Source organism: Garra rufa, chromosome 6 (assembly GCF_049309525.1).
Source record: "Garra rufa chromosome 6, GarRuf1.0, whole genome shotgun sequence".
NCBI classification, from domain to species: domain Eukaryota; kingdom Metazoa; phylum Chordata; class Actinopteri; order Cypriniformes; family Cyprinidae; genus Garra; species Garra rufa.
Genome location: NC_133366.1, coordinates 5,958,470 through 5,985,449, shown reverse-complemented (window position 1 = coordinate 5,985,449; position 26,980 = coordinate 5,958,470). Strand labels below are relative to the sequence as shown.

At 33.3% G+C, this 26,980-nt stretch overlaps 1 protein-coding gene across 1 annotated transcript in view; it reads right to left on the bottom strand.

Moving 5' to 3' along the window:
- b3gntl1 (UDP-GlcNAc:betaGal beta-1,3-N-acetylglucosaminyltransferase-like 1) overlaps nucleotides 1-11,119 on the bottom strand; it is an 11,724-nt gene extending 605 nt beyond the window's left edge. Inside the window, exons 1-6 of the mRNA XM_073842500.1 lie at nucleotides 10,961-11,119; nucleotides 9,242-9,358; nucleotides 9,056-9,155; nucleotides 6,125-6,189; nucleotides 2,204-2,269; nucleotides 1,332-1,427 (exon numbers count right to left, since the gene is read on the bottom strand). Of these exons, the coding sequence (XP_073698601.1) occupies nucleotides 1,332-1,427; nucleotides 2,204-2,269; nucleotides 6,125-6,189; nucleotides 9,056-9,155; nucleotides 9,242-9,358; nucleotides 10,961-11,074 (558 nt within the window). The 5' untranslated portion in view covers nucleotides 11,075-11,119. The remainder of the gene's footprint in view (nucleotides 1-1,331; nucleotides 1,428-2,203; nucleotides 2,270-6,124; nucleotides 6,190-9,055; nucleotides 9,156-9,241; nucleotides 9,359-10,960) is intronic.
- Between the last annotated feature and the right edge of the window lie 15,861 nt (nucleotides 11,120-26,980).

The following is a 26,980-nucleotide window of genomic DNA, read 5'->3' as shown; positions in this document are numbered from 1 at the left end:
CCATTTCTGTCCATCAGTTGTGGACGTGATGTTGAGATGTGGGCGTGGCATTCAAAAATGGAGGCAGATCTAAATGTGAGCTTGATTGGACTGGATGACAGCAGAATAAATAACTAGACCAGCAACCATCATCAGAGAAGATCTGGCTATGATATTTGATTAAACATCACTACACTCTCAAAAATAAAGGTGCTTTAAAAGTTTCTTCAAGCGATGCTAGAGAAGAACCTTTTTTGGTTCCACAAAGAACCATTTCTTTCTTAACTTTTTATAGTCTGAAGAACCTACTTTCACCACAAAGAACCTTTTGTGAAACAGAAAGGTTTTTCAGATGTTTAAGGTTCTTTATGGAACTATTTAGACATAAACGGTTCTTCTATGGCACCGTGAAGCAGCTTTATTTTTAAAGGGGTCATCGGGTGCAAAACTAACTTTTACATGTTGTTTGAACATTAATGTGTGTTGGCAGTTTGTGTACACAACCACCCTACAATGATAAAAATCCACCCAGTGGTATTTGTTTAATCTTTAAAAGTAATATCCCCTTTTTAAAATGAGCTCATTCTCAGCTTCTTGTCGTTGTGACGAAACACATTTGATTGACATGAGCGTCTTACCTTAGCCCCGCCCCTCACTGAGCTGAAACAGTTCTAATACGATCCTCATTGTGTGACTCAGGTCCAGAGGAAGACTCTAACTGAGCGATTGAGGTGTTCTGTTGTTGGATGTAATAATGAACATAGCAGTCGTCATTCACTCCCGACATCTGAGTCGCTTAAGACGCAGAGGTTTAACGTTACTTTCGTTTTTAAAAGGAAAGCGCCGATCCCGATCTACATATGTGTCTATGTTCGTGTGAATCATTCATGATGCAGTTTCACCCACAGCAGAAGTGAATATAAGGGGTTTTTATGCATCTTTGCAAATGGCCTTTCTTAATAATGTGCTTGTTGGCAAGTTTCGCCGATAAACGCAGCTAAATGCAGCTAAAGTAAACATTACAGCTCGTAATCCCTCAGCAGAGAGGGGCGGGGCCAGCAGAGCTCGGTGGCATTTAAAGGGGCCATGTCTTAAAATGAGCTGAAATTTTGCAGAGCTGATTTTGACAAGGTAAAAGGCTGTTTTTTTACACTACTATTGATAATTTTTAACCAAAGTATATTAGAGACTTTTCATTAAGACCCTAAAGAATCATATGAACTTGTGGAAAATGGGCATCCGATGACCCCTTTAAGAGTGTAGGTCCAAATGTAGAAAACTAAATGTGTATTGACACATCGCTTACAATAAAATTATTAACGTGTTTAGAAAATGAATGTGATGTGTGAGACCTGTGTGAGGAGCTGCTCTGGACTCAGAGAGTTGATCCATCTGGTGTAGCGCTCAGTGGAGCCTTCAGGAACTCGACACACTTTACAACCCACAATCTGACAAAACACACAACATTAGTGGCAAATATAAGACATGAGGTGTGTTTTTTTTTAAATAAATGAATACTTTTATTCATCAAGGATGCATTATGTTAGTTAAAAGTGATAAAGACATTTATAATTTTATAAAAGAAGATTTAGACTCACGTTACACCCTAAAAAACAACACAGACACATGTGCACTTTCACTGGTCCGCCTCATTTCCTGTCATGTGATCATACGGCGGGCGTTTCTGCTGGTTTAATCTCAGCTCTGTTTGTTTAGCGCCACAGCTTTTCAGTCTGTCGCCGCTCCGCCCGCTGTGACCCGAGGTCAGAGGTCAAAGCAACAAACCCAGCCCTCAAAAAAAAAAAAAAAAACACTGTAAAAACAACCGCTGGCTCTCCTGCTGATGCTGCTTATGAAAAATAACACTGAACCATGTTTTTACTGTCATGGTATATCACTATGGTACATATTTCAAACATTGTCAAATATTATGTTTTCTATGTGAATAAACTGTAAAATGTACTTGATTTCTGTGATCAAAGCTGAATTTTCAGCATCATTACTTCAGTTTTGAGTGTTACATGATCCTTCAGAAATCATTTTAATGCTGATTTGCTGCTCAAGAAACATTTCTGATTATTATCAATGCAAAAAGAGTAGCATTTGTTTGAAATAAAAGATCTTTGGTAGCATTATAAATGATTTCGCTGTCACTTTTGATCAATTTAATGCATCCTTGATGAAATAAAGTTTTAATTTATTAAAAATAAGTGTCATTACTCACTGTGTTTGGATTCGCTGCAGCAGCTTCATACTGTAGTCGAACTCTTTGAGGCCTCATAATGTCATCCTGAAACACACATCTTCATCATCATCATCATCATCATCAATTAGGAAGTGTGTTCTGATGACAAGATGAATACACTTTCTTATTTTAAAATTTTTATGACATATGTGACCCTGGACCACAAAACCAGTCTTAAGTCGCTGGGGTATATTTGTAGCAATAGCCAAAAATACATTGCATGGGTCAAAATTTTAGATTTTTCTTTTATGCCAAAAATCATTAAGAAATTAAGTAAAGTTCATGTTCCATGAAGATTTTTTGTAAAATTCCAACTGTAAACATATCAAAATGTAATTTTTGATTTGTAATATGCATTGTTAAGAACCTAATTTGGACAACTTTAAAGGTGATTTTCTCAGTCTTTTTGATTTTTTTGCATCCTCAGATTTCTGATTTCAAATAGATGTATCTCAGTCAAATATTGTCCTATCCTAACAAACCATACATCAATAGAAAGCTTATTTATTGAGCTTTCATATGATGTATAAATCTCAGTTTTGTCAAATTTAACCTTATGACTGGTTTTGTGGTCCAGGGTCACATATACACTTAATATGTGACCATTTCATAATCTCCATCAGTAGACGCTTTATAAACAGAAGCTTTTAGTCAAATTAAACTCTGCATCTGTGAGTTTAGTCGCGGTAGCTCTCCGATCTCGTGCTCCTGGAGGAGATCAGGATTCCTGGCGTTCCTCTGAACCTCAAGGAGAGCTGATTTTGTCCCTCTGGAAACCAGCGCACGGAAAAATCCCTCCGAAATAACCGGCCTGTCATTCCACAGACAGCAGCCATAAAACCACCAACTCACACACAGTATTTGAGCATCTGAGTAAAGTCAACAGAACTAATAGAGTTACATCTGTGTGTGTCAGGATTATGAGACGCGTAAATCACAAAAACAGTATAAAAACTGTGAATAATAAAATAATAAATAATCTGCATTTTTTCCCATTTTTTATTAAAGCTATTTTTGGAATGATTTATTCAGCACTTTAGTGCAGTTTATTTGCTATAGTTTAGCAAATGGTTATAAAATATGACGAGAACTCAGAGTTACACTGTGTCAGATAACTTTGATAGAAAAGTATGCAACAAAATATGGTCAGGTCAAAGTGTAAAATTTTTGGTCCCAATTTTTTATCAAGTTTACTGGTAGTTCACTGTATGAATAATTTTTGGGTATAATATGTCACAGTTTGCTTTATTTTGCTATCCTCACTTACATAAATGAGCTATAGTGTCCTGCACCAACTAGTATAAAAAAAAAAAGGTTTAAACACACACACATATATATTATATTTTTGCATTTATTTAGTATTTACTTTATACACACACAGACATACACACACAAACAAACACACACACACACACACACACACACACACACACACACACACACACACACACACACACACACTACTATCATTACATTAAGTAATATATTCCTGTCACAAATTCTTCAAGTTAAACCAAACTTTTATTTTGACAGGTTGCTGTGAAGAGTTCCTGGCTAAGTCTACATAAATCTGGATACTACGTTCTCTGTTTACCCTAACCTTTTTTAAGAGTTTTCTCTTCAAGTTTCTCATCCACGCTGAAACGTCGGAAAACGTTAAATTAATCTTACTGTGCATGCGTAAAACCTCATAAAAGCTCACTGAGATACAGACGGAACAGACATATACATACATTTTAGTATTTATTTGTTTAGCATTTATTTTGTATATTATGAATGTGCTTTTATTTTAAGATTTTCCATTTCATTTTTTTATTTTAGTTATTTATTTTAGATATTTAGCTAAGTGCTTTTTTCCATTTTTATTCATTTTTGTTTTCTGAAATATTTCTAATTAGCTTTCATCTATTTCTGATTTGTTTTAATATTAATATTTTTTGTAAACATTTAATTTTAATAAGCTCAATAAGGTAGTTGCCAAAGCAACATTTCTAATTTCCATTTCCAGTTTTATAAAAAAAAAAAAATATATATATATATATTAGTTTTATAAAAAATATTGATATATTATATTATTTCTGCTACATTTCAATGAACAAAAACAATAGTTTTAACATTTTTATATAACAGTAATAAGAAAACATCATAAATGTGACCCTGGACCACAAAAGCTTAAGTAGCACTGGTATATTTGTGTATATTTATTATTTTATGCCAAAAATCATTAGGATATTAAGTAATGATTATGTTCCATGAAGATATTCTGTAAATTTCCTACCGTAAATATATCACAACTTATATTTTGATTAGTAATATGCATTGCAAAGAGCTTAATTTGGGCAACTTTAAAGGCAATTTTTTTCAATATTTAGATTTTTTGCACCCTCAGATTCTAGATATTCATATAGTTGTATCTCAGCCAAATATTGTCCTATCCTAACAAACCATACGTCAATGGAAAGCTAATTTACAATCTTATGTAAATTATGACTGGTTAGACTGAAATTCTGACTATTTCTAAAGTGCTTTCTGTATTTTTTGTAGTTTGTGTCAGAACAGATTCATCTTGATAATGTCAGATAACTTTGATAGAAAAGTATGTAGCAAAACCTGGTCAGGTCAAAGTGTCAAATTTTTGGTCCCAAAATTTCCTATCGTAATTATTTGTAAAACTTAATTTTTGATTAGTAATATGCATTGCTAAGAGCTTAATTTGGAAAACTTTAAAGGTGATTTTTGTCAATATTTAGATTTTTTTGCTCCCTCAGATTCTAGATATTCATATAGTTGTATCTCGGCCAAATATTGTCCTATCCTACCAAACCATACGTCAATGAAAAGCTTATTTACAATCTCAATTTTTTTTTTTTTAAACTGACCATTATGACTGGTTTTGTGGTCCAGGGTCACAAATGTAGTCCACATGACGTCTGAAGTCATATGTTGCTTAGAGTAACAAACAGACTAAAATTCTATTTCTAATATACTTTTTGTATTCTTTGTAGCTTGATGGATTTGATCTATAGTTTTAATCTATAGCTGAGCAGCTTGAACATTCAAGCAAATATCTTCTTTTGTGTCCTACAGAAGAACGAAACTCAACACACGTCACTAACGACAGAACTGTTCATTTGTCTAAAGCGCTGCTGTGAATCTGAAGCGGTTTGGACACAAGGGGATAGCTATTAGCATTGCGTCTCGCTCTCACGCTCTCTCTTGCAACAGAGTTGGACGCGAGCGGCTCCAGCGGCTCCGCAGGAGAGACTCTCTCAGATACATCAGCTTCACGATCACAGATCTGATTACACAACATCACCGAGAGGGGCACATGCTGAACATTACGACACTAAATCACAAACACAACCATATATGTTTGATTTTACGGTCGTTATTAAGGCCTGCGGTGCCAGCAAACACAGTAGAAAAACAACAGAAGTCAATGGAAAGTCTCCATTATGAATTTCTTATGAATTTCACAAACCGCAGGGGCCGATCACACTCACACACACACACACACACACACACACACACACACACACACACACACACACACACACACACACACACACACACACTCACACACTCACACACTCACACACACACACACACACACACACACACACACACACACACAATCTCCAGCATGTGTTTGTGTATTGAGTCTCACAGTGACTCACCGGCTCTCAGTCGACATGAAACACAACAGATGTCATCGAGAAACGAACAAATTGCAGGAATAGGTTTACATGCATATATTAACTTGTTTTACCTTCTCACACATGGTTTAGCCATTCATTGAGCTCCTCTGACAGGTCTGTCAAACACTCGCTGTCATTAGGAGTGTATTTGCACACACAGGTGGTACATATCTCTCTCACACACACAAAAACACACACTCACCGCGTCCTGAAAGCAGAGGAATCGTCCGGAGCTCTGACACACTGCCTGGTTTTTAGCAAATCCAACTACAAACACAAATCATAAAGAAACACAACTTCAGGTGTGATGATTCGTTTCTTCTTACTAATAATGTAACTGTACCTTTCAATATGGCATCTACATAATTAACAGCTTGTGTTGGTCATTTACACACCCTTACAGATCAGATATCAGATGTGGTTTGTATTTCTGAGGCTCATTATCAGTATTTTACTATTAATGCATTAAATACGAGTAAAGGATCCGCAATCGCTTAATCTTCTTAATCATAGAATACTCACAATTACGTTCCTTCTTACAGAAAAAAATGGTATCTGTGAGGATTTCCAGTCAGGTTTTAGACCGTATCATAGTACTGAGACGGCTCTTATTAGAGTTACAAATGACCTGCTCTTGTCATCCGATCGTGGTTGCATCTCTCTATTAGTGCTACTGGATCTTAGTGCTGCGTTTGACTCTATTGATCACAACATTCTTTTAAACAGACTTGAAAATTATGTTGGCATTAGTGGAAGTGCCCTGGCATGGTTCGAATCGTACTTATCTGACCGGCATCAGTTCGTGGCAGTGGTATCGTATCAATCACAAGTGCAGTATGGAGTACCTCAAGGCTCAGTACTAGGGCCATTACTTTTTATGCTTTACATGTTACCCTTGGGAGATATCATCAGGAAACATAGTGTTAGCTTTCACTGTTATGCTGATGATACTCAGCTCTATATTTCTTTGCGGCCCGGTGAAACATACCAATTTGAAAAACTAACAGAATGCATAGCTGATATAAAAAACTGGATGGTGAGTAACGTCTTACTGCTAAATTGCTGGTGTTAATTATTGGACCTAAAACCTCTGCATGTTTAACCTAAAACACTGTCTAATACTCGATGGCTGCTCAGTCAATTCTTCGTCATCAGTTAGGAACCTAGGTGTCCTATTCGATAGCAATCTTTCGTTCGAAAGGCATTTGCAAAACCGTGTGTTTCCATCTAAAAAAAAAAAATGGAAATTATGACCTATGCTCTCGATGTTAAATGCAGAAACATTAAATCATGCATTCATGACCTCAAGGATAGATTATTGTAATGCTTTATTGGGTAGTTGTGCTGCTAGAGTTCTTACTAGAACCAGAAAGTATGACCATATTAGCCCGGTTCTGTCAACACTGCACTGGCTCCCTATTAAACATCGTATAGATTTTAAAATCTTGCTAATTACTTATAAAGCCCCTCAATGGTCCAGCTCTTATCACTTTATAGTCCCTCACGTCCGCTGCGTTCCTTGATAATACCTAGAATATCAAAATCAATTGCGGGCGGCAGATCATTTTCTTATTTAGCGCCTAAACTCTGGAACAATCTACCTAACACTGTTCGGGAGGCAGACACAATCTGTCAGTTTAAATCTAGATTAAAGACACATCTCTTTAACCTGGCCTACACTTAACACATTAACACATTTCTATAATCCAAATCCATTAAAGGATTGTTAGGCTGCATTAATTAGGTCAACCGGCATCGGAAACACTTCCCATAACACCTGATGTACTTGTTGCATCGTAAGAAGAATGGCATCTACGCTAATATTAGTCTGTTTCGTTCTTATTCCGAGGTCACCGTAGCCACCAGATCAGATGGTCACCGCAGAGCCCCGGATCCAGTCCGTACCCAGCCCAGATAATGGATCGAATCGAGCTCTACAGCCTTGAATGTCAGTGGAGACCACATCAACATGATGAACCCCGGAGACTTTTGCACCATTGACACTATTGTCCTATTTAGACTGAAAAGTTGCTTGATTGCAACACGTATTGTTAAAGGTTCTGTATAAATAAAGGTGATTGACTGATTGATTGATTGATTGAATCACTTTCAATTTATTTTAATTTTGCAGCAGAGCAATCAACAATCAAACGTTTTGGCAGAAAACCTTCTTCAGTGAACCATATAGTGACGTTTCCCAAAAGATCTCTCAATCAATCAGGCAATTTTTAGGACAAATAACCAAAGATAATTCCAAAACACTCAACACAATAAAATAACATAACAATACAGACACAAAACATACATCACAAATAATCCATCAAACAAGTATAAAAAAAGTTGTTTAACCCTTTATTCAAAATTCTTTGGACTTGACTCCTGTGAGGAAAGTCACTACATGATTCACTGAAGAAGGCTTGCTGCTAAAATGATTGATTGTTGATTGCTCTGTTGCAAAATTAAAATAAGTTGAAACTGATTAAAAAGATTAAGTGAGTATGGATCCTTTACTTCAATACGATGCTGCTGATTGATCTACGCACCCTAAGACTAAAGTTGCGTGCAGTGAATTTGATCTCTTCATAACTATTAATGAAAACAGTTACCGAATCAATTCTCTGCTCACTGCATGGAATCATTTGAATCAATCAAACTGAATACCAATGAGTTTTGCTGTCAACCCAAATATTCTTACACACACACCTCTGTCAGCATTAAGACACACACACAATGTCAGGCTTGACAGGCTGCTGTCACACTCATCGTCTGTTTCTGCTTAAGATTGGTTACATTAGTTAAGGTAATCCGGTTAAGCCGGCCTGCGCTCTCTCACACAGATCTCAGTGTGTTTGATGTGTTCGTCTACAGGTGTGTGTGTGTGTGTGTGTGTGTGTGTGTGTGTGTGTGTGTGTGTGTGTGTGTGTGTGTGTGATGTTGAAAGCTTGGCATGCCGAACACGGAGAGGCTCTGAGCTCCTGACACTGGCTGAACACTGATAAGAAACTTCTTTTGATTCCTGAAGCGCATGAACAGAGTGTGTGTGTCTGTTTATTGTCGTGTGAGCTCCACATGTGTGTCATGATAACCGGGTGAATGTGAAGACAGAGTCGTCGAGCGCTGCAGGAACACACACCTCCGCGTGGACTGGATGAGCCGTGTCCTGAGATCAGCATGAGAAAGCCTCTGTCCTCGAACCTCTGCCTCCATCTCTCCAGCAGCTCTCGGGAGTTATCCTGATACGCACACAAGATCATATTCTTCAGAGTGATATTCGTATTCGGTGTGAGACAGCGTTGTGTGTGTGTGTGTTTGTGTTTACCGTACTGCCGTCGTCATACACAGACAGCTCCATTCGGCCCTGGAAATCCTGCTCCAGTACGGCCTGCAGACACTCATCCAGCCAATCAGACGCATTAAACACGGGCATGATCACTGACTGAAACAACAGAACAAAACACAACAGAGTAACAAAAAAATAGAGAACAGCAGAATAGAATAGAATAGAATAGAATAGAATAGAATAGAATAGAGCACAACAGAATAAAATAGTACAGAGTACAATGGAATAGAATATAATGGAATTGAGTACAATACACAGAACAGAACAAAATAGAGTAGAACAGAATAGAGCAGAGGACAATTATAGAACAGAACAGAGTGCAACGGAAGAGAATTTCATCACAACAGAACACAGCACAATGGAATAGAACGGTGCAGAATAAAGTACAATTAAACAGAACAGAACAGAATAGAATAGAATAGAATAGAATAGAATAGAATAGAATACCAGCAAATCAGAATGTAACGTCACAATGGAATAGAACGGTGCAGAATAAATTAAACAGAACAGAATAGAATAGAATAGAATAGAATAGAATAGAATAGAATTGAGTACAATGAATAGAATACCAGCAAATCAGAATGTAACGTCACAATGGAATAGAACGGTGCAGAATAAAGTACAATTAAACAGAACAGAACAGAACAGAATAGAATAGAATAGAATAGAATAGAATAGAATAGAATTGAGTACAATGAATAGAATACCAGCAAATCAGAATGGAACGTCACAATGGAATAGAACGGTGCAGAATAAAGTACAATTAAACAGAACAGAACAGAACAGAATAGAATAGAATAGAATAGAATTGAGTACAATGAATAGAATACCAGCAAATCAGAATGGAACGTCACAATGGAATAGAACGGTGCAGAATAAAGTACAATTAAACAGAACAGAACAGAACAGAATAGAATAGAATAGAATAGAATAGAATAGAATACCAGCAAATCAGAATGTAACGTCACAATGGAATAGAACGGTGCAGAATAAATTAAACAGAACAGAATAGAATAGAATAGAATAGAATAGAATTGAGTACAATGAATAGAATACCAGCAAATCAGAATGTAACGTCACAATGGAATAGAACGGTGCAGAATAAAGTACAATTAAACAGAACAGAACAGAACAGAACAGAATAGAATAGAATAGAATAGAATTGAGTACAATGAATAGAATACCAGCAAATCAGAATGGAACGTCACAATGGAATAGAACGGTGCAGAATAAAGTACAATTAAACAGAACAGAACAGAACAGAACAGAATAGAATAGAATAGAATAGAATTGAGTACAATGAATAGAATACCAGCAAATCAGAATGTAACGTCACAATGGAATAGAGCAGAAAATACAACAGAACAGAATATAGAACTACAGAATAGAATAGAATAGAATAGAACAGAACAGAACACAGTACAAAAGAATAGAATTACAGCATAGCAGACCAGAGCACAATGAAAGACAACAGTACAGAATAAAGTACAATGGAATTGAACACAACAGAACAGAGTTTACAACATAGTTGAATTCATTTAATACCTAACAAAAATCTATTTGTCAAAGGCTTTGCTTTTAATATGTGTGTGCTATCTTTCTTTACAATACATTGTATTGATGGATATTAGTTTTCAACTGGTGTCGCTTGTCGTTGTTGTTAATATTGTGCTCGTGACTGGTTCATGTTAAACTCACCACTGCAGTGCTGTCGCCCTCTGCCGGTTCAGCGCGTTCATGTGGCGCGCTCCGCATGCAGAGGCGCTTCGACTCGGGCTCGGATTCTCCACTGGACCCATGTATGCCACTCATCTCTCAAACACGCATGTGCAGCTGTGCTCCAGTGCTTCTGTTCACTCAGACGACTTCGAACCTGAGCTCATTCCGCTTTCAAAGTGTTAAATATGCACGCATTAAGCTGAGACCCGCTGTGTTTTGGTTCTTCATTTACTCTCGCGCGCGCACGTGTGTAGATGAGCGCAGACGCACAGCTCACTTCCGCATCAGGGCGGGAGCAGCGAGATGATTGGACGAGAGAAAACGCGGACGTGCATTTGCTTCGACGGAACCGCTGTCACTCAACGAGCGCCGCTCTGATTGGACGAATGAAGCGGTAGCGTCACTTGTGACGTTATCGACAAATTATTGCTGTCATTAAAAGTCTTTTAAAGACTTTTTGCGTTTTTTATAACTTGAATTTCAACGAGTGGTTAAATCTACTCCAAATGGGTTGATACAACCAATAAATAATCACCTTTCTTTTGGAAGCAATGAACGAATACTTCCAGAATTAACAGTTTATGGTTTTAAAATATGTTTATCCTCTTGTAAAAATAAAAATATTAGACATTTACAATCAAAACATAAAATCTCACCTAGAGGAGAAATTTATTTGGAATGGAAAAATGTCTGATATTAATTGGAAAACTACCTAGTTTAACAAAATTAAAGAGGCGCATTTCAAAATACTTCACAAAATGAATTTAAAGTAGCTATTTCTAAATTTACTTACTTGGACAATCTTTTTATTTATTTAGTTATTTTTCTCCTGGTAAATATTGTTCTAGTTTAAGATTGCTCATCTTTTTTGTGTATCTGGATTTACTTGTTAATATTTTTGTAATGTTTTATTAAATCATTCTTTATTATTTAAATAAATAAATAAATAAATATAGTACTGTATGACCTAAATATAATCATTACCAATTACGAAAATAAATTACTAAAAAAAAAAAAAAAATTATATATAATGTATAAAATATCATATAGAATAAATATAATAGAATTAAAAATATATGTAATATTATTATATATATATAAACATTAAATAAATTCACATTTAAAAAATAATTATTGCAGCTATAATCATGTCTTTCTGTTGTAGCTCACCTGTGAAGACCTGCCTGCATCTGTCCTCACCTGCTTACCTCACAACGCTTGTTTACAGTCGAGTGGAAGTGTGACGAATGAGAGATATACACCTGCTGATTCAGTCAAACTGCCACACCTCAAACCCTCCATCACACACACACACACACACACACACACACACACACACACACACACACACACACACAGGTGTACATCCACAGAACAGCACCTGAGGTCACACTGAGATCTCTATGCCCTCCAGACAGACAAACATCTCGATCAACCGCATTCTCATCAACCCAGCCTGTCAACACCCAAAGACTGATCTGTGTTTATTTCTATTAACACAGTGCCTTGCAAAAGTATTCATACCCCTTCATTTTTTTCCACATTTTGTTTTGTTGCAGCATTATGTTAAACTGCTTTAAATATTTTTTTCCCCACATCATTCTACATCTCATACTCCATAATGACAGCACAAAACAGGTTTGTAACAACTTTGCAAATTTATTAGAAATAAAAAACTGAAAAGATCCCGTTGCATGAGTATTCATACCCTTTTCTGGGACCTCGAAATTTATCTCAGGAGCATTCATATTGCTTCTAGATGTTCCTACACTTGGAGTGGAGTTAAACTGTGGCAAATTCATTTGAATGAGTCTGATTTAGAAAGACACACACCTCTCAGAAAAGGTCTAACAGCTGAAAATGCATATCAGAGCAAAAACCAAGATAACTGCCTGTAGAGCTCAGTGACAGACTTGAGTTAAGGCGATGATCTAGAGAAGAGTTCAGAAACAAATCTGCTGCATTGAAGGTTGACAGAAGCATTATCCATAATGGAAGACGATTGGAACAACTAGGACTCTAGAAAATGTCCAAGCTGACATACTTATGCAATGGACTTATTTCGGTGTTTTATGTTTAATAAATTTGTATTTGCAAATCTGGTTTTTGCTTTGTCATTATTATGCTGTATGGAGTGTAAACTGATGTGGGGGAAAAGTAATTTATAGCGGTTTAACATAACGCTGCAACAAAACAAAATGTGAAAAAAATGAAGGGGTATGAATACTTTTGCAAGGCACTTTATGTGAGATTACCACTGAAAAAAAAAAAGTTCTCTTTGTATCAATGGGAACTTTGGCATATGGACTTCGCAGCTTTTATGTTTCTCCGTAATTTATTTTTTTTTAAAAGGCAACACAAACTGCGCTCAAATTTGCACGAATCTGCATCGAGATCTCATACAAACTCAATATTTTTTCATCAAATTATCTGAGCGGTTTCATTTGCACTTTACAGCTCTAAATGAACTCTCATTACCAAATTTAAACTAAATACAGCTCAAAGTATATGTATATATCGAGTATCTGCAGGCGAGTGAATGTTCTCGTATCCTCAGGGCGCTACAAACAGATGCGGAGCTCCGCCCCCTTTCCCACGTGACTCGAGCGGACAGGTAAAGCCAGTCTGACAGAAGAGCTTCTCAGAGATAAAGTTCACCTGACCCAGACACCTGTTACAGGACGAAACCAGAACAGAGCGACGCTGGATCTGCTACAGGACACCAAAAAAGTAAGAATAACATCAATCCAACAAACTCAAATCCTAAACGTTTATTAGATGGAAAACGCAGATGTGGTTTAATTAACGCTTGACTGAGCAAAACTGGTCCATCCAGGTGTTTTTGACACGGAAAAATAAGCACTGTTTGGCTAGTTACTCAAAGAACGTAATATATGACATATTAGTTACTCCTTTTAAAAGTAATATACTTACTAGTTTCTAGCAACAGTAATTATTTACACCACTAGTTACTTTTTCTTCACGCCCCGCAGAAGTTGTAACTGTTTATTTTCCACATAAAATTATTCTAGAATGTTAACAACATCATTTGACCACAATCCACATTGGATCTCAGTCAGAAGTTATTACAAACTCAATAATGATTGATTTCATTCAAGCAAAGTTGTATTATTCTCATTAATTGTCATGTGTAGCTTGAATGTAATTTCTAAGTAACCCATATATGATTATATTTCATTATTGCATTGCATGCATGTGCCAGTCGTGACAATTATGAAAATTAATCTAGGAATTATTTAATTGTTGGATTATAAATCATTGGGGTTGAGGCATCAAAAGTAAGCAAGTAACTATTTTATGCATGGTAACTCATATTATTATTGAAATCTAACACTAGTTACTGTAAAAAGTGATATTATTGCAGTAACTAAAATACAAGTAACTACTGCCCAACACTGAAAATAAGTAAATAAATAAATAAATAAATAGGCTACCCTGAGCATTAATTACCTAAAGTGGCTACTTTGGAAACCTTTTTGACTCAGAAATTGCTAGGAAATTACAAATAATTGTGAATAAGCACGAAGTAACACACACAATTAGAAATTAACTTTTAAAGTAGAAAAACTGAAATATTGTTTTCTCGTCAAACATAGGCTACTCCATTAATGCTGGTTTTGTTTAGCCAAAAAAATAAATAAATAAGTAAATAGACATGGAAAATAAAAAATAAACAAAATAAATAAATACGAAATACATATTGTTTATATAACTGTGTTTAGTTTTTATAAAAAGAGGCGTACTACTATTGAGGACGAAAAATGACTTAAGTATAAATAAATAAATAAATAAATAAATGCAGAAAAAATGTAGTACAAATGGTACAAAATAGCACAATTAAAATGACACTTTTGACAAATGTATTTATTTATTAATTAATCCATGTATGCATATCTGCATTTATTTATTTCAGCATTTAATTAATGATTTATTTATTCATACATTTATTTTTTTCATTCATGTATTTCTGCATTTCTGCATTTATTTATTTCAGCATTTAATTAAGTATTTATTTGTTTATTAATTTATGTATTTCTACATTTATTTATTTATTTATTAATTTATTTATTTATGCATTTTTATTCATTCATTTATTTATTTCAGCATTTAATTAATTATTTATTTGTTTATTAATTTATGTATTTCTACATTTATTTATTTATTAATTAATCCATGTATGCATATCTGCATTTATTTATTTCAGCATTTAATTAATGATTTATTTATTCATACATTTATTTTTTTCATTCATGTATTTATGCATTTCTGCATTTATTTATTTATTTATTTCAGCATTTAATTAAGTATTTATTTGTTTATTAATTTATGTATTTCTACATTTATTTATTTATTCATTCATTTATTTATCTATGCATTTTTATTCATTCATTTATTTATTTCAGCATTTAATTAAGTATTTATTCGTTTATTAATTTATGTAGTTCTACATTTATTTATTAATTTATTTATTAATTTATTTATTTATGCATTTTTATTCATTCATTTATTTATTTCAGCATTTAATTAATTATTTATTTGTTTATTAATTTATGTATTTCTACATTTATTTATTTATTAATTAATCCATGTATGCATATCTGCATTTATTTATTTCAGCATTTAATTAATGATTTATTTATTCATACATTTATTTTTTTCATTCATGTATTTATGCATTTCTGCATTTATTTATTTCAGCATTTAATTAAGTATTTATTTGTTTATTAATTTATGTATTTCTACATTTATTTATTTATTTATTTATTTATTCATTTATTTATTTATGCATTTTTATTCATTCATTTATTTATTTCAGCATTTAATTAAGTATTTATTTGTTTATTAATTTATGTATTTCTACATTTATTTATTTATTCATTTATTTATTTATGCATTTTTATTCATTCATTTATTTATTTCAGCATTTAATTAAGTATTTATTTGTTTATTAATTTATGTATTTCTACATTTATTTATTTATTTATTTATTTATTTATTTATTTATGCATTTTTATTCATTCATTTATTTATTTCAGCATTTAATTAAGTATTTATTTGTTTATTAATTTATGTATTTCTACATTTATTTATTTATTTATTTATTCATTTATTTATTTATGCATTTTTATTCATTCATTTATTTATTTCAGCATTTAATTAAGTATTTATTTGTTTATTAATTTATGTATTTCTACATTTATTTATTTATTTATTTATTCATTTATTTATTAATGCATTTTTACTCATTCATTTATTTATTTCATCATATAATTAATTATTTATTTGTTTATTAATTTATGTATTTCTACGTTTATTTATTTATTTATGCATTTTTTATTCATTCATTTATTTATTTCAGCTTTTAATTAATTAATTATTTGTTTGTTTATTTATTTATTTATACTTGAGTCATTTCTCATCCTCCATATATTCATGTCTTCATCGTGATTTTATAGCAGCAGCTCAAAATTATACAATGTAAAGTCAGTTTACAGCGTTAAATCTTTAATATGACCATTTTCGAGTTGTTTATATGATTTTGTAAATTTAAAATCCTAATTTTAAGCAGTATTAGATCTAGTTAAATGTAAGACAGGGATTAGTCTCATTTCACACATTAGCGGCGATCTGAGACTGACTCGACCTGAGGAACCTGAACGACCAGGTGTTGCGACAGACAGGTGCGATCAGAGAACAGCATCCTGAAAAATAAAATGTCAGTTTCCACACAAATGGGCAGCAGAACTGTTTTCAACATTGATGATGATCTTAATGTTTCTTGAGGAGCAAATCAGCATTTTAGACACTGAAGATTAATGATGCTGAAAATTCAGGTTTGATCGCAAAAATAAATTACACTTTACTATATATTCACATAGAAAGCAGTTGTTTTAAATTATAATATTATTTCACAATTTTACTGTATTTTTGATCAATTAAATGCAACCATAGTACGCAGAAAATAAAATAAATTAAACTTTTACAATTTGTTCTACCATTTTTTCCCCCACATATAATCAATTGTCATGTTATAATCAAATAAATAAAATGACACAAACTCAGTAATATCCTTGAGGATTTTATACAAATCACAAATTATTTATTAAATGAATAATTCTTCGTCAACACATAATTACAATTTTACAAATTAATATTAAATATTACTTAAAAATTAAAATAATTTATCTAAGGTCAGACCGTCTACAAAACAATTCTTTTTAAACGTATTATTAATTTCATTTGGGCTCATTTGACAAAATGTAAAGTTAAAATTACACACACAAACACACAATCTCAGATCTTCTACAAATGATTAAATTATTATTAGTTATTCGATATAAAATAAATATAAAATACAAATAAAAATCTAATACTGATAATTACAGCTTTCAAACCATAAACCATTAAAGTAAATAATAATAATAATAATAATAATAATAATAATAATAATAAAACAGTATATATATATGACTGTCTTGAACTTGGGTGTCTATTAAAGGATTAAATGTCTAATTTCTCCAAAATTAAACTAAATTAAAAAGAAAATAATAAAAATCTTCTAAAATTGTATTAATTATTTTTTTTATTAAATGGTTAATTTTACAATTTAATCTCCATGAGCCCAAAATAAATTAATTACACATTTTTAATTGTATCAAAATCTGTTTATAATAAATAATCACAAATTTAAAAATTGAGATTTTGACGAATGATTAAATACAATTATATTTAAATATTTAATAAATATCATTAGATCAGGTCTAATACAAATTATTTATTGAATTAACAATTCTTAGTTATAACACATAATTGCAATTTAACAAATTAATATTAATCTTTTTACACAATATTACTTAAAAATTTAATAATATATATAAAAAAAAAAATTAAATAATATCTCTAAAATGTGACCCTGGACCACAAAACCAGTCTTAAGTCGCTGGGGTTTATTTGTAGCAATAGCCAAAAATACATTGTATGGGTCAAAATGATTGATTTTTCTTTTATGCCAAAAATCATTAGGAAATTAAGTAAAGATCATGTTCCATGGAGATTTTTTGTAAAATTCCTACTGTAAACCTATCAAAATGTAATTTTTGATTAGTAATATGCATTGTTAAGAACTTAATTTGGACAACTTTAAAGGTGATTTTCTCAGTATTTAGATTTTTTTTTGCACCCTCAGATTCCAGATTTTCAAATAGATGTATCTCAGCCAAATATTGTCCTATCCTAACAAACCATACATCAATAGAAAGCTTGTTTATTGAGCTTTCATATGATGTATATATCTCAGTTTTGTAAAATTTAACCTTATGACTGGTTTTGTGGTCCATGGTCACAAATTAGATCTTCTACAAAACAATTCTTTTTTAAGTTATTATTAATTTCATTTGGGCTCATTTGGCAAAATGTTTAAATTTAACCAAAAATTATACTCCTGAGGTTATTAGATAAAAAAAAAAAAAAAAAAAAATCTAAAAAATATATAATAGTAAATATTTTTAAATGAAGTTCAACACTATTGAAACTCAGGTGTCTATTAAAGAATTAAATATCTCTTTTGTCTCTCATCATAGGATTATTAATGTGTCACTGCATGGAAAGACCCAAGCAGCCATCATCCGTCTCATCGTAAGATCATCTATCGCAACATTTCTCCATCGCGATGAACCTTCCTGAGAAAGAGCGCAAACCGAAGAAGCCTCACTACGTCCCCCATCCGCCCGGCAAACCCTTCAGATACCAGTGCTTCCAGTGTCCCTTCACCTGCAACCAGAAATCACATCTGTTCAACCACATGAAGTACAACCTGTGCCACGTCTCCATGTCCATCAGCTCCAGACGGGGCCGCAGCGGATCCGGCACAGAGGAGGAAACCGGCGCAGAACGGCTGTCAGAGGAGGAAACGGAGGACCGTCTGACCTCAAGCCCTGAAACACGACCCTCTGAACCAACAGCGGTGTCTTCATCTCCAGACGTCTGTAAGGAAACCACATCACCTGTGTGGAAACCGGAGGTGCTCCGTCCTCACGCTCCTGCCTTGGTTTGGAGGCCTCTGGGTGCGTTCACACCTGCGGCTCTGAGTCTCCAAAACAAGCCGCATCTCCTGGAGAGAACGGAGGATTTTCAGTATCACCCTGGGTTTGATTCTGCTTTTCATCCGCTGTATCCTCACTATCAGCCGTACGTCTACGACCCTGTTCTGACTTACGTCCACGGAGTGTTTCCTCAGATGTTGTTCCCGATGGCGGAGGAGTATTTCAGGCATTACTATACAATGCAGGCGCAAAGTTACGGCTGCTACCATCCGCCAGAGCAAACGCACCCCTCTGTGTCTTCTGTCCCGTATTCTGTGATGGACGGTGGTTCTGCGTTTTCAACGCCGCTGAGACACGGAGGCCCGAATGTTGTGTATGATCCGTATGCGCTCGTGATGAATCCGAAGGAGGTTCAGGTGAGTCCGCAGACGGGACGCTCCGCTGCCGGAACTCCTGACAGACCCCACGCCGACCTCAAATACAAGCCACTGGCAGGGAGCCAATCAGAGGAGAGGGGCGGGGCCACACGAGCACAAGAGGACTGGAGTCTCTCAGAGAGGTCAGAACTTCCAAATTAAATAAAAAATAAATTTGGAATTTTTTAAATTTTATTTTAGAATTTGATTAATTATTTGATTCGTTTTTTTAAATTTATAATCTCCATTAACCCAAAGTAAATTAATTATAAATTTGTATAAATCTGTATTAAGATATGTCCGTAATAAATAATTATAAATGAATAAATTATTATTGATATTTTGACAAATGATAAAATAATTATATATATCAAACATCAGATCTAATATAAATGATTTATTAAATTATGTAATTATATAATTTATTTGTAATATATAATCATAATTGTACATATTTTTGGACAAATGATTAAAATAAAATGACAAATTCAATAATATCCCTGATTTTTTTTTTTACATCACAAATTATTCTACACGTTTTACATTTTCTACAGAATTACAATTAATTAATATGAATGTTTTTTTATTATTATTATTTTATTTATTATTATTTATTTTTATTTTATTAGCTTTTTTATGTTAACTTAAAATTACATTAAAATAGACAAGGTCAAAATTATCTTCTACAAAATGATTTTATTAAATTACTTATTTTACAGTTTATATTCTACATGAGCTCAAAGTAAATTATTTCATTTTATGAGATATTGTTTATTTTAAAAAATGAATCACAAATGTATATATATATATATATATATATATATATATATATATATATATTTTTTTTTTTTTTACAAAATATTTATTTAAAATTACATTTAAAAAAGGCTGAAATAATTTATTAAATAATTTCTATAAGATCAGATCTTCTACAAAACTTATTATTATTGATAATTTGACAAATTATGAGATTAAAATAAATTCAATAATATCCCTGAGGACATACCTTCTACAAATCACAACTCTTTTTTTTAATAAAATTAATAATTATTAATTATTAATTATAACACATAATTACAATTTTATAAATTCATATAAATCTTTTTTTATTATTGTTGATTTTTTACATTTTATTTTTTAAATAAAATATTAATTCAAAATGACTTTAAAAAAGAAATAACTTCTTTATGTCAGATCTTCTACAAAACATTTTTTTTATATTTTAGTTAAATGTTATAAATAAAAATAATATATAAAAAGTTATATTAAAATTGCATTTAAAATGATCTTCCTGAAGTCAGAACTTCTACAAATTATTAATAATTATTAGACATAAAATATAATTAAAATATGTGTGTAAAATAGGTATAATTTATTTATAATGCGTAATTAGAATACTGCAAATTAATATTGATAATTTTACAAAATAAATAAAAAATAAATAAAAACTCCCTGATATCAGATCTTTTATAAATTAATTATACATTATATATAATTATCTTTTTTATTTAATTTAAATCAATGTAATAAAAATAGCTAACACACAAAAAAAGTTAAATATTTACCTGTTTCTTGCTTTTGTGCGCAGGTCATCATCTGCATCCAGAGAGATGGACAGAGGAGGAAGTGATAGTAAAAATGACAGATTTGCTGAGGATACTCTGGTTCCTCTCAACTTCTGCAGGAGAGACAGTCCTCTGAATCTGTCCATGACGACTCGATCAGACATCCAATCGTCGAGCGGCCTGAGGAATGAGAGGATTGTGGGTACTGTGACGTCACATAAGGATGATCATTTACCTGTAGAGAAAACAGCTGCATTCGCTCTCTGTCAGCTGGCTCAGTCTGGCGTTTCAGACCTCAGCAAAAACTCAAACATCAGTTACTCTGATCAGGAGCAAGAAACAAACCTTCTGACCTCAGTCCGAAATCCAGCGTCTGATGCCAGTGATCACACGGACCTCACAGAAACAGCTGTCACTGGCTCTAAAACTCCTCCAGATGTGAAATCAGACGTAGGTATCGAAGACTCCGCCCCCTCCGCTGATGCTGCAGAAGTCTCCGCCTCCTCATTAAATATTCAGCATCAAAAACAGGGGAAACACAACATGAAAAGAAAACAGACGAGCAGCCGGAGCAAACACAACCTGAGGAAGAGATTTCGCCATTAATATCAGAAAATTCATCACAGAAATATAAAATAAAACCTGTGGGAGATTTTATAACTAATGAAGTTTAAATGTTTCAGGGAAGCAGCTCTTATCACGTAAAGCAGGGAATCATATTTATTCATATTTTTAAACACTGTTAAAATTTCTCGCATTGTTATTTTTCTATAACCTGTATGTAAAAATAAACGAAACTGGTCTGACTGTACTGCATTCATAAACGTCTAAGATTTTAGTCATGCAACCCAGCCTGAATATGATTTAAACCCAGGGCTTAACTTCAGCAGTATCTGCTCACGAATGAAAGCTTAGTGACGCACATCGAGAAGCAGGTGCATCTGAAACCTGATAAACTGATAAAAACTGCAGCTATACAGTAAAAAATATGCAGGTTCAGACATGTGAGATCAGCAAGACCGTTAAACCTGTCTCTCTCTCTCTCTCTCTCTCTCTCTCTCTCTCTCTCTCTCTCTCTCTCTCTCTCACACACACACACACACACACACACACACACACACTGTGAGACACATTTTAAAGGTCTTAGATCATAATGACTCAATGAAGACATTTACAATGACAAGACATCTGCGTATTGAAGTCAAGCCACCACTTTTCCACTGGCTCTTCATCTTTCACTTGCAGCTGTTGAGTTTCGCCCTCTAGTGGAAGTTGAAGGGACTTTTAAATCGGTTATTTATCGAGAAGGGTATATTGTGGAGATCTCCAAATGGGGGTGGGAACTCATTGACAGACAGGAACATGACACGCATGCACAATTTTTTCTCCTAATCCACTTGAGCACAAACTCTGGTTTATCGACCATTCATTTAATTAATCAGCCGCCTATTAAAGTAAAAAAAAAAAAAAAAATGAATATATATTTTTAATAAATTAACATTTTGTGTCATTTCAAGTTGATCATGTTTAGAGAGAGAGAGAGAGATTGAGATTTTACATCACTTTATTAACAATTATTTAAACAACTACAAATATACAAACAAATATTATCTCAATTCATTTATAAAAAAATAACTCCTCATCGAGGACATACCACAACCCTACATCACAACACCATTCAATCTTAAAAACATTAAGTGCATTCATCAATTTATAATAGTTAAAATCAACAATAATTCTTGACTTAATCATATTTCTCATATTTCCATTTCTCTGTTCTATTGGTCCGTGTACCTACGTATAATTGGTTTTCTCGTTTTTGTTTTCAAAACAAACAAACGAATAAATGATTGGTTTATGCAATATTTACATTTTCTCGGGAACACAAAAACGAATTTCATTCATATTTTCAATTTTGTTTTCATTACACGTCGTTCAAATGCAGATATTAAAAAGTCAACAAAACCAAATCGAAAAATTAGAGTTTTTTTTAACAAAGCGCGTTTTAGTACACCGGAAGCTCGCTGCTGCTGCTGAAGGTTTTCACTTGAGACAGGCGTAAACATACGGAGCCCGCTGTGTCACATGCAGGAGAAAAATAATCAATCCGTGGCGAAGGTTTTGCAATTCGTCCCCTGAGTTTATAAACCGTTTCTGAAAAATTAGTTTGGAGAGGAGAAGGTAAAAAGCAATACAAAACTGTACCGGTTATGTTAATTATTTTGCTTTCAAACTGAATGCAATGTAATAATATATATTTAATAATAACATTAACAGCATGCATCTATCTCTGGGTGAAAAGCTTATAATAAAATCACCAAAATATGTCTTCATAGAATGAATAGTTCGCAAACAAATTTATAGGTTATTTAAAAATAGAACATTCATGAATTATTGTATTAGAAACATTTTACTGTCTTAAGTGCACTCATTTATTAGCCTATACATTAAAATAATAATAATAATTACTATTAGTAGTAGTAGCTATTATTTCAGCTATTAAAATAGTTCAGCAAAGTGGTTGCTTCATTTCATTTTTTTATTAAGTTAATTTAGAAAAACGTTTAGAGCATTTTATTGTTCGTTCAATATATAGGCTATATATTTTAAGTAACGACCAAGCAGCCAGCGGCGACAGTGAGTTGATCATAGCTTGTGTTTGATCAGTTTTGCCTTCTCAAATCATCATGACTTGCCTACAATAAAATCTATAGGCCTAAAAGTGTTCAAGTATAAAACAATCTTAATTTCACCATTAAACTAATATAAAAGTGTTTATATTCACCGCCTGTGTTTTATCCCATTGGCAAGTAGGCTATTGTAAAATAAACGCTAAAACGCTTGTGTTTTCTGAGTCAGTGTCTTGCAAGGATGAAGTTGCCGATCGCCATTTCCTCTTTGGACGCGCCTTTAGAGAGAAATTAATCTTTACAGACTACATAATGAAATAGTTTTTGTTTTTGATTTGTTCTCTTTCGTTAAGTAATAATTTAAAGCTTTCTATAAATATCTTGTCTGTGAGTTAATTCGCTGAGTTTTGCTGAGAAGCGCTCCTTGAGATGACATGAGGGGATCATGTTTGTTTTCAATGTTTCAAGCACCGTTTGCAACATTTTGTTGATATTGTGAGTGCACACAAATAAAAGCAGACCATTTACAGTTCCGAATAATGTATTACTCGTACCTTTATGAGCAAAAATAACGGAATATTTTAAATTGTATCCACTGCAAAAATGCAAGTGATTGCGCTGGCTCCTCTATGTCCTGCAAAGCGGCTCTCAGCACAAACGATTGCATTTGTGCCTAATACCGCACATTTATATTATTTTAACGTTGAAATTAACATTGTTTTATATTTTAACTCTTTTAGGCCTAGATCTATATTTATTTTAGGCAAGTTGTGATTATCTGAGAAGGCAAAATTGATCAAACACAATATTATCAACTCATTCTCTGCCGCTTGCCGCTTGGTCGTTACTTTAAAAATCAAAAACTTATATTTAACGAACAAAAAAATGCTCCAAATGTTTTTTCTAAATTAACTTAATAAAAACGAAACAAAATATAATCACTTTGCGTTACATACAAAACTGGACTATTTTAATAGCTGAAACAGTAGTATACGCTGTTTTGTGAGAAGAGGGGGAAAAGACGGGTTTGGTCGGATTGGGGCCCATATTACTGAATTCTGATAAACTCGGGCCAGCATCTAGGGCCTATAGATTTGAGGCCTGTGCAGGGTTCTTATGTCTGTGACAGCAATGCTCACCGTAAATAATACTAATAATTGTAATTATTATTTTAATTTGTAGACTAAAAAAATGGAGACATTAAGACAGTAAACTGTTTATTATAATGAATGCTTTATTTTTAAATAACCTTTTACAGCTTTGGAAATAATACTCATTCTTAACACGTAGACGAATTTTGGCGATTTTATTATAAGCTTTTCACCCAGAGTTAGATGCATGCTTCACTGTTAATGTTATTATTAATTAAGGCCTCTTATTACATTGCATTCAGTTTGAGAGCAAAGGAATGACAACATAACCTGTAAATTATTTGTTTTGTATTGCATTTACCTTCTCTCCAAACGTTTTTTTTTTACAAAATTCAGGCGATTTTATATTTTGAAAAATAAGGCAAAGCCGTTTGAAGCCGCTCTTCAATTATTATTTTATTTTGGTGCGTTAAAGTAGCATGATTCGCACTTACAAAATAGTCCTCTTTTTAGCGTTTATTTTACATTAATCATCATTAGGATAAAACACAGATGTGGTGTTTTAGCAGCTATTCTATTGGTTATTAATGTAAAATAAACGCTAAAAACATTGTTTTGTCAGTTGCATGGTCTCATATAGCCTACTATGAAAAATAAAGTTTAATAAAGGCAATACAATGCATCCAGCACCTATAAACAGGTAGCCTTATTGAATCGGGGGGCGGGGCCACAAATCCGTGACCGTGAGTACAGTTTACAAACCCGTGGGAACTGATTGCGAAAGCGTGCGCACAGATTATGAATTTGTGGGTACGGATTCAAAATCCGAGGGAACGGTTTACAAAATCTGAGCTCCAGGATTGTTAATCCGTGGGCACGATTTATTAAACCGAGGGAACAGTTTAAGAATTCGTGAGTACGGTTTATAAACTGAGGGGAGGAATTGCAAAACCGTCGCCATGGATTGATTATTTTTCTCCTGCAGGTGACACAGCGGGCTCCGTATGTTTACGTTTATGTTTTATGTCTCAAGTGAAAACCTTCAGCGGCAGCAGCGAGCTTTCGGTGTACTAAAACGCGCTTTGTTAAAAAAAACTCTAATTTTTCGATTTGGTTTTGTTGACTTTTTAATATCTGCATTTGAACGACGTGTAATGAAAACAAAATTGAAAATATGAATGAAATTCGTTTTTGTGTTCCCGAGAAAATGTAAATATTGCATAAACCAATCATTTATTCGTTTGTTTGTTTTGAAAACAAAAACGAGAAAACCAATTATACGTAGGTACACGGACCTCTATTTAATTTCTTCTTGAAATATAAATTGCTAATTTAGCTTGACCAACAAAAAAATTGATTAGTTGACATTTATATTTCTGCAGTCTACTGTACTTGAAACCCAATATAGGTCCGTGTAACGGTTTGCAGTTCTTTGTTCAATTTGCACCATCAAAATTAAACAGATAAATATTGGCTTCAAACTTTCATTTTTTCGTTTTTTACATATACTTCAAAAACGGATAATTGTCTCTCTGTTTAATTTTCTGTTCTACAATTTTAGGTTGTGGCATCTGTATGCGATTTTTTAACAAACATAAAACATAACTCATTATTCTGATTTTCCATTTTGTGTGTTTTGCACTCGCGGTTGGTCCGTACCAGAGCCATAGTCCGTACGATTACCGGCGGGGGAGGAGACGGGGTGTCTGGATTAGCCAACAGCCAGAGCGCTGCTGCTTTGTGTATAGTATAATTTACTGTCTAAATCAGAACCCAGTAACTGTGACTGCGTTAACAGCCACAGATTGTCTGTACAATAGTGTGGTAAAGTTAGTTTTAGTTTCGATATTCGCCGTATTGCTTTCATTTGCCACTGTTCAAAGATATCACTATCACGATTAGTTTTAACAATTATATAGACATGAAAAAATATTTTAAAACTGTTGTATTGCAAACTTAAACTGGAGAAAGCTTTGATGCGCTATCGCAGCACTTGATGTGTAAGGGTGAAAGGGACCATCTGACAAATCCACCGACTGGATTAAAACGTCCAATGCATTTTAATTAAAATGACTTTTAACATTGAAAAAACACATTGTTAAACCATAAAGCTTTTAATGCAATGATTTACAACAGGTGCGATTTTGCCAATACCGTCCTTCATATATGTACACTAAAATCTACTGTAAATACATTGAAGGCTGTTCATAAAGGCTGTAGGTGTCCAACTCCAG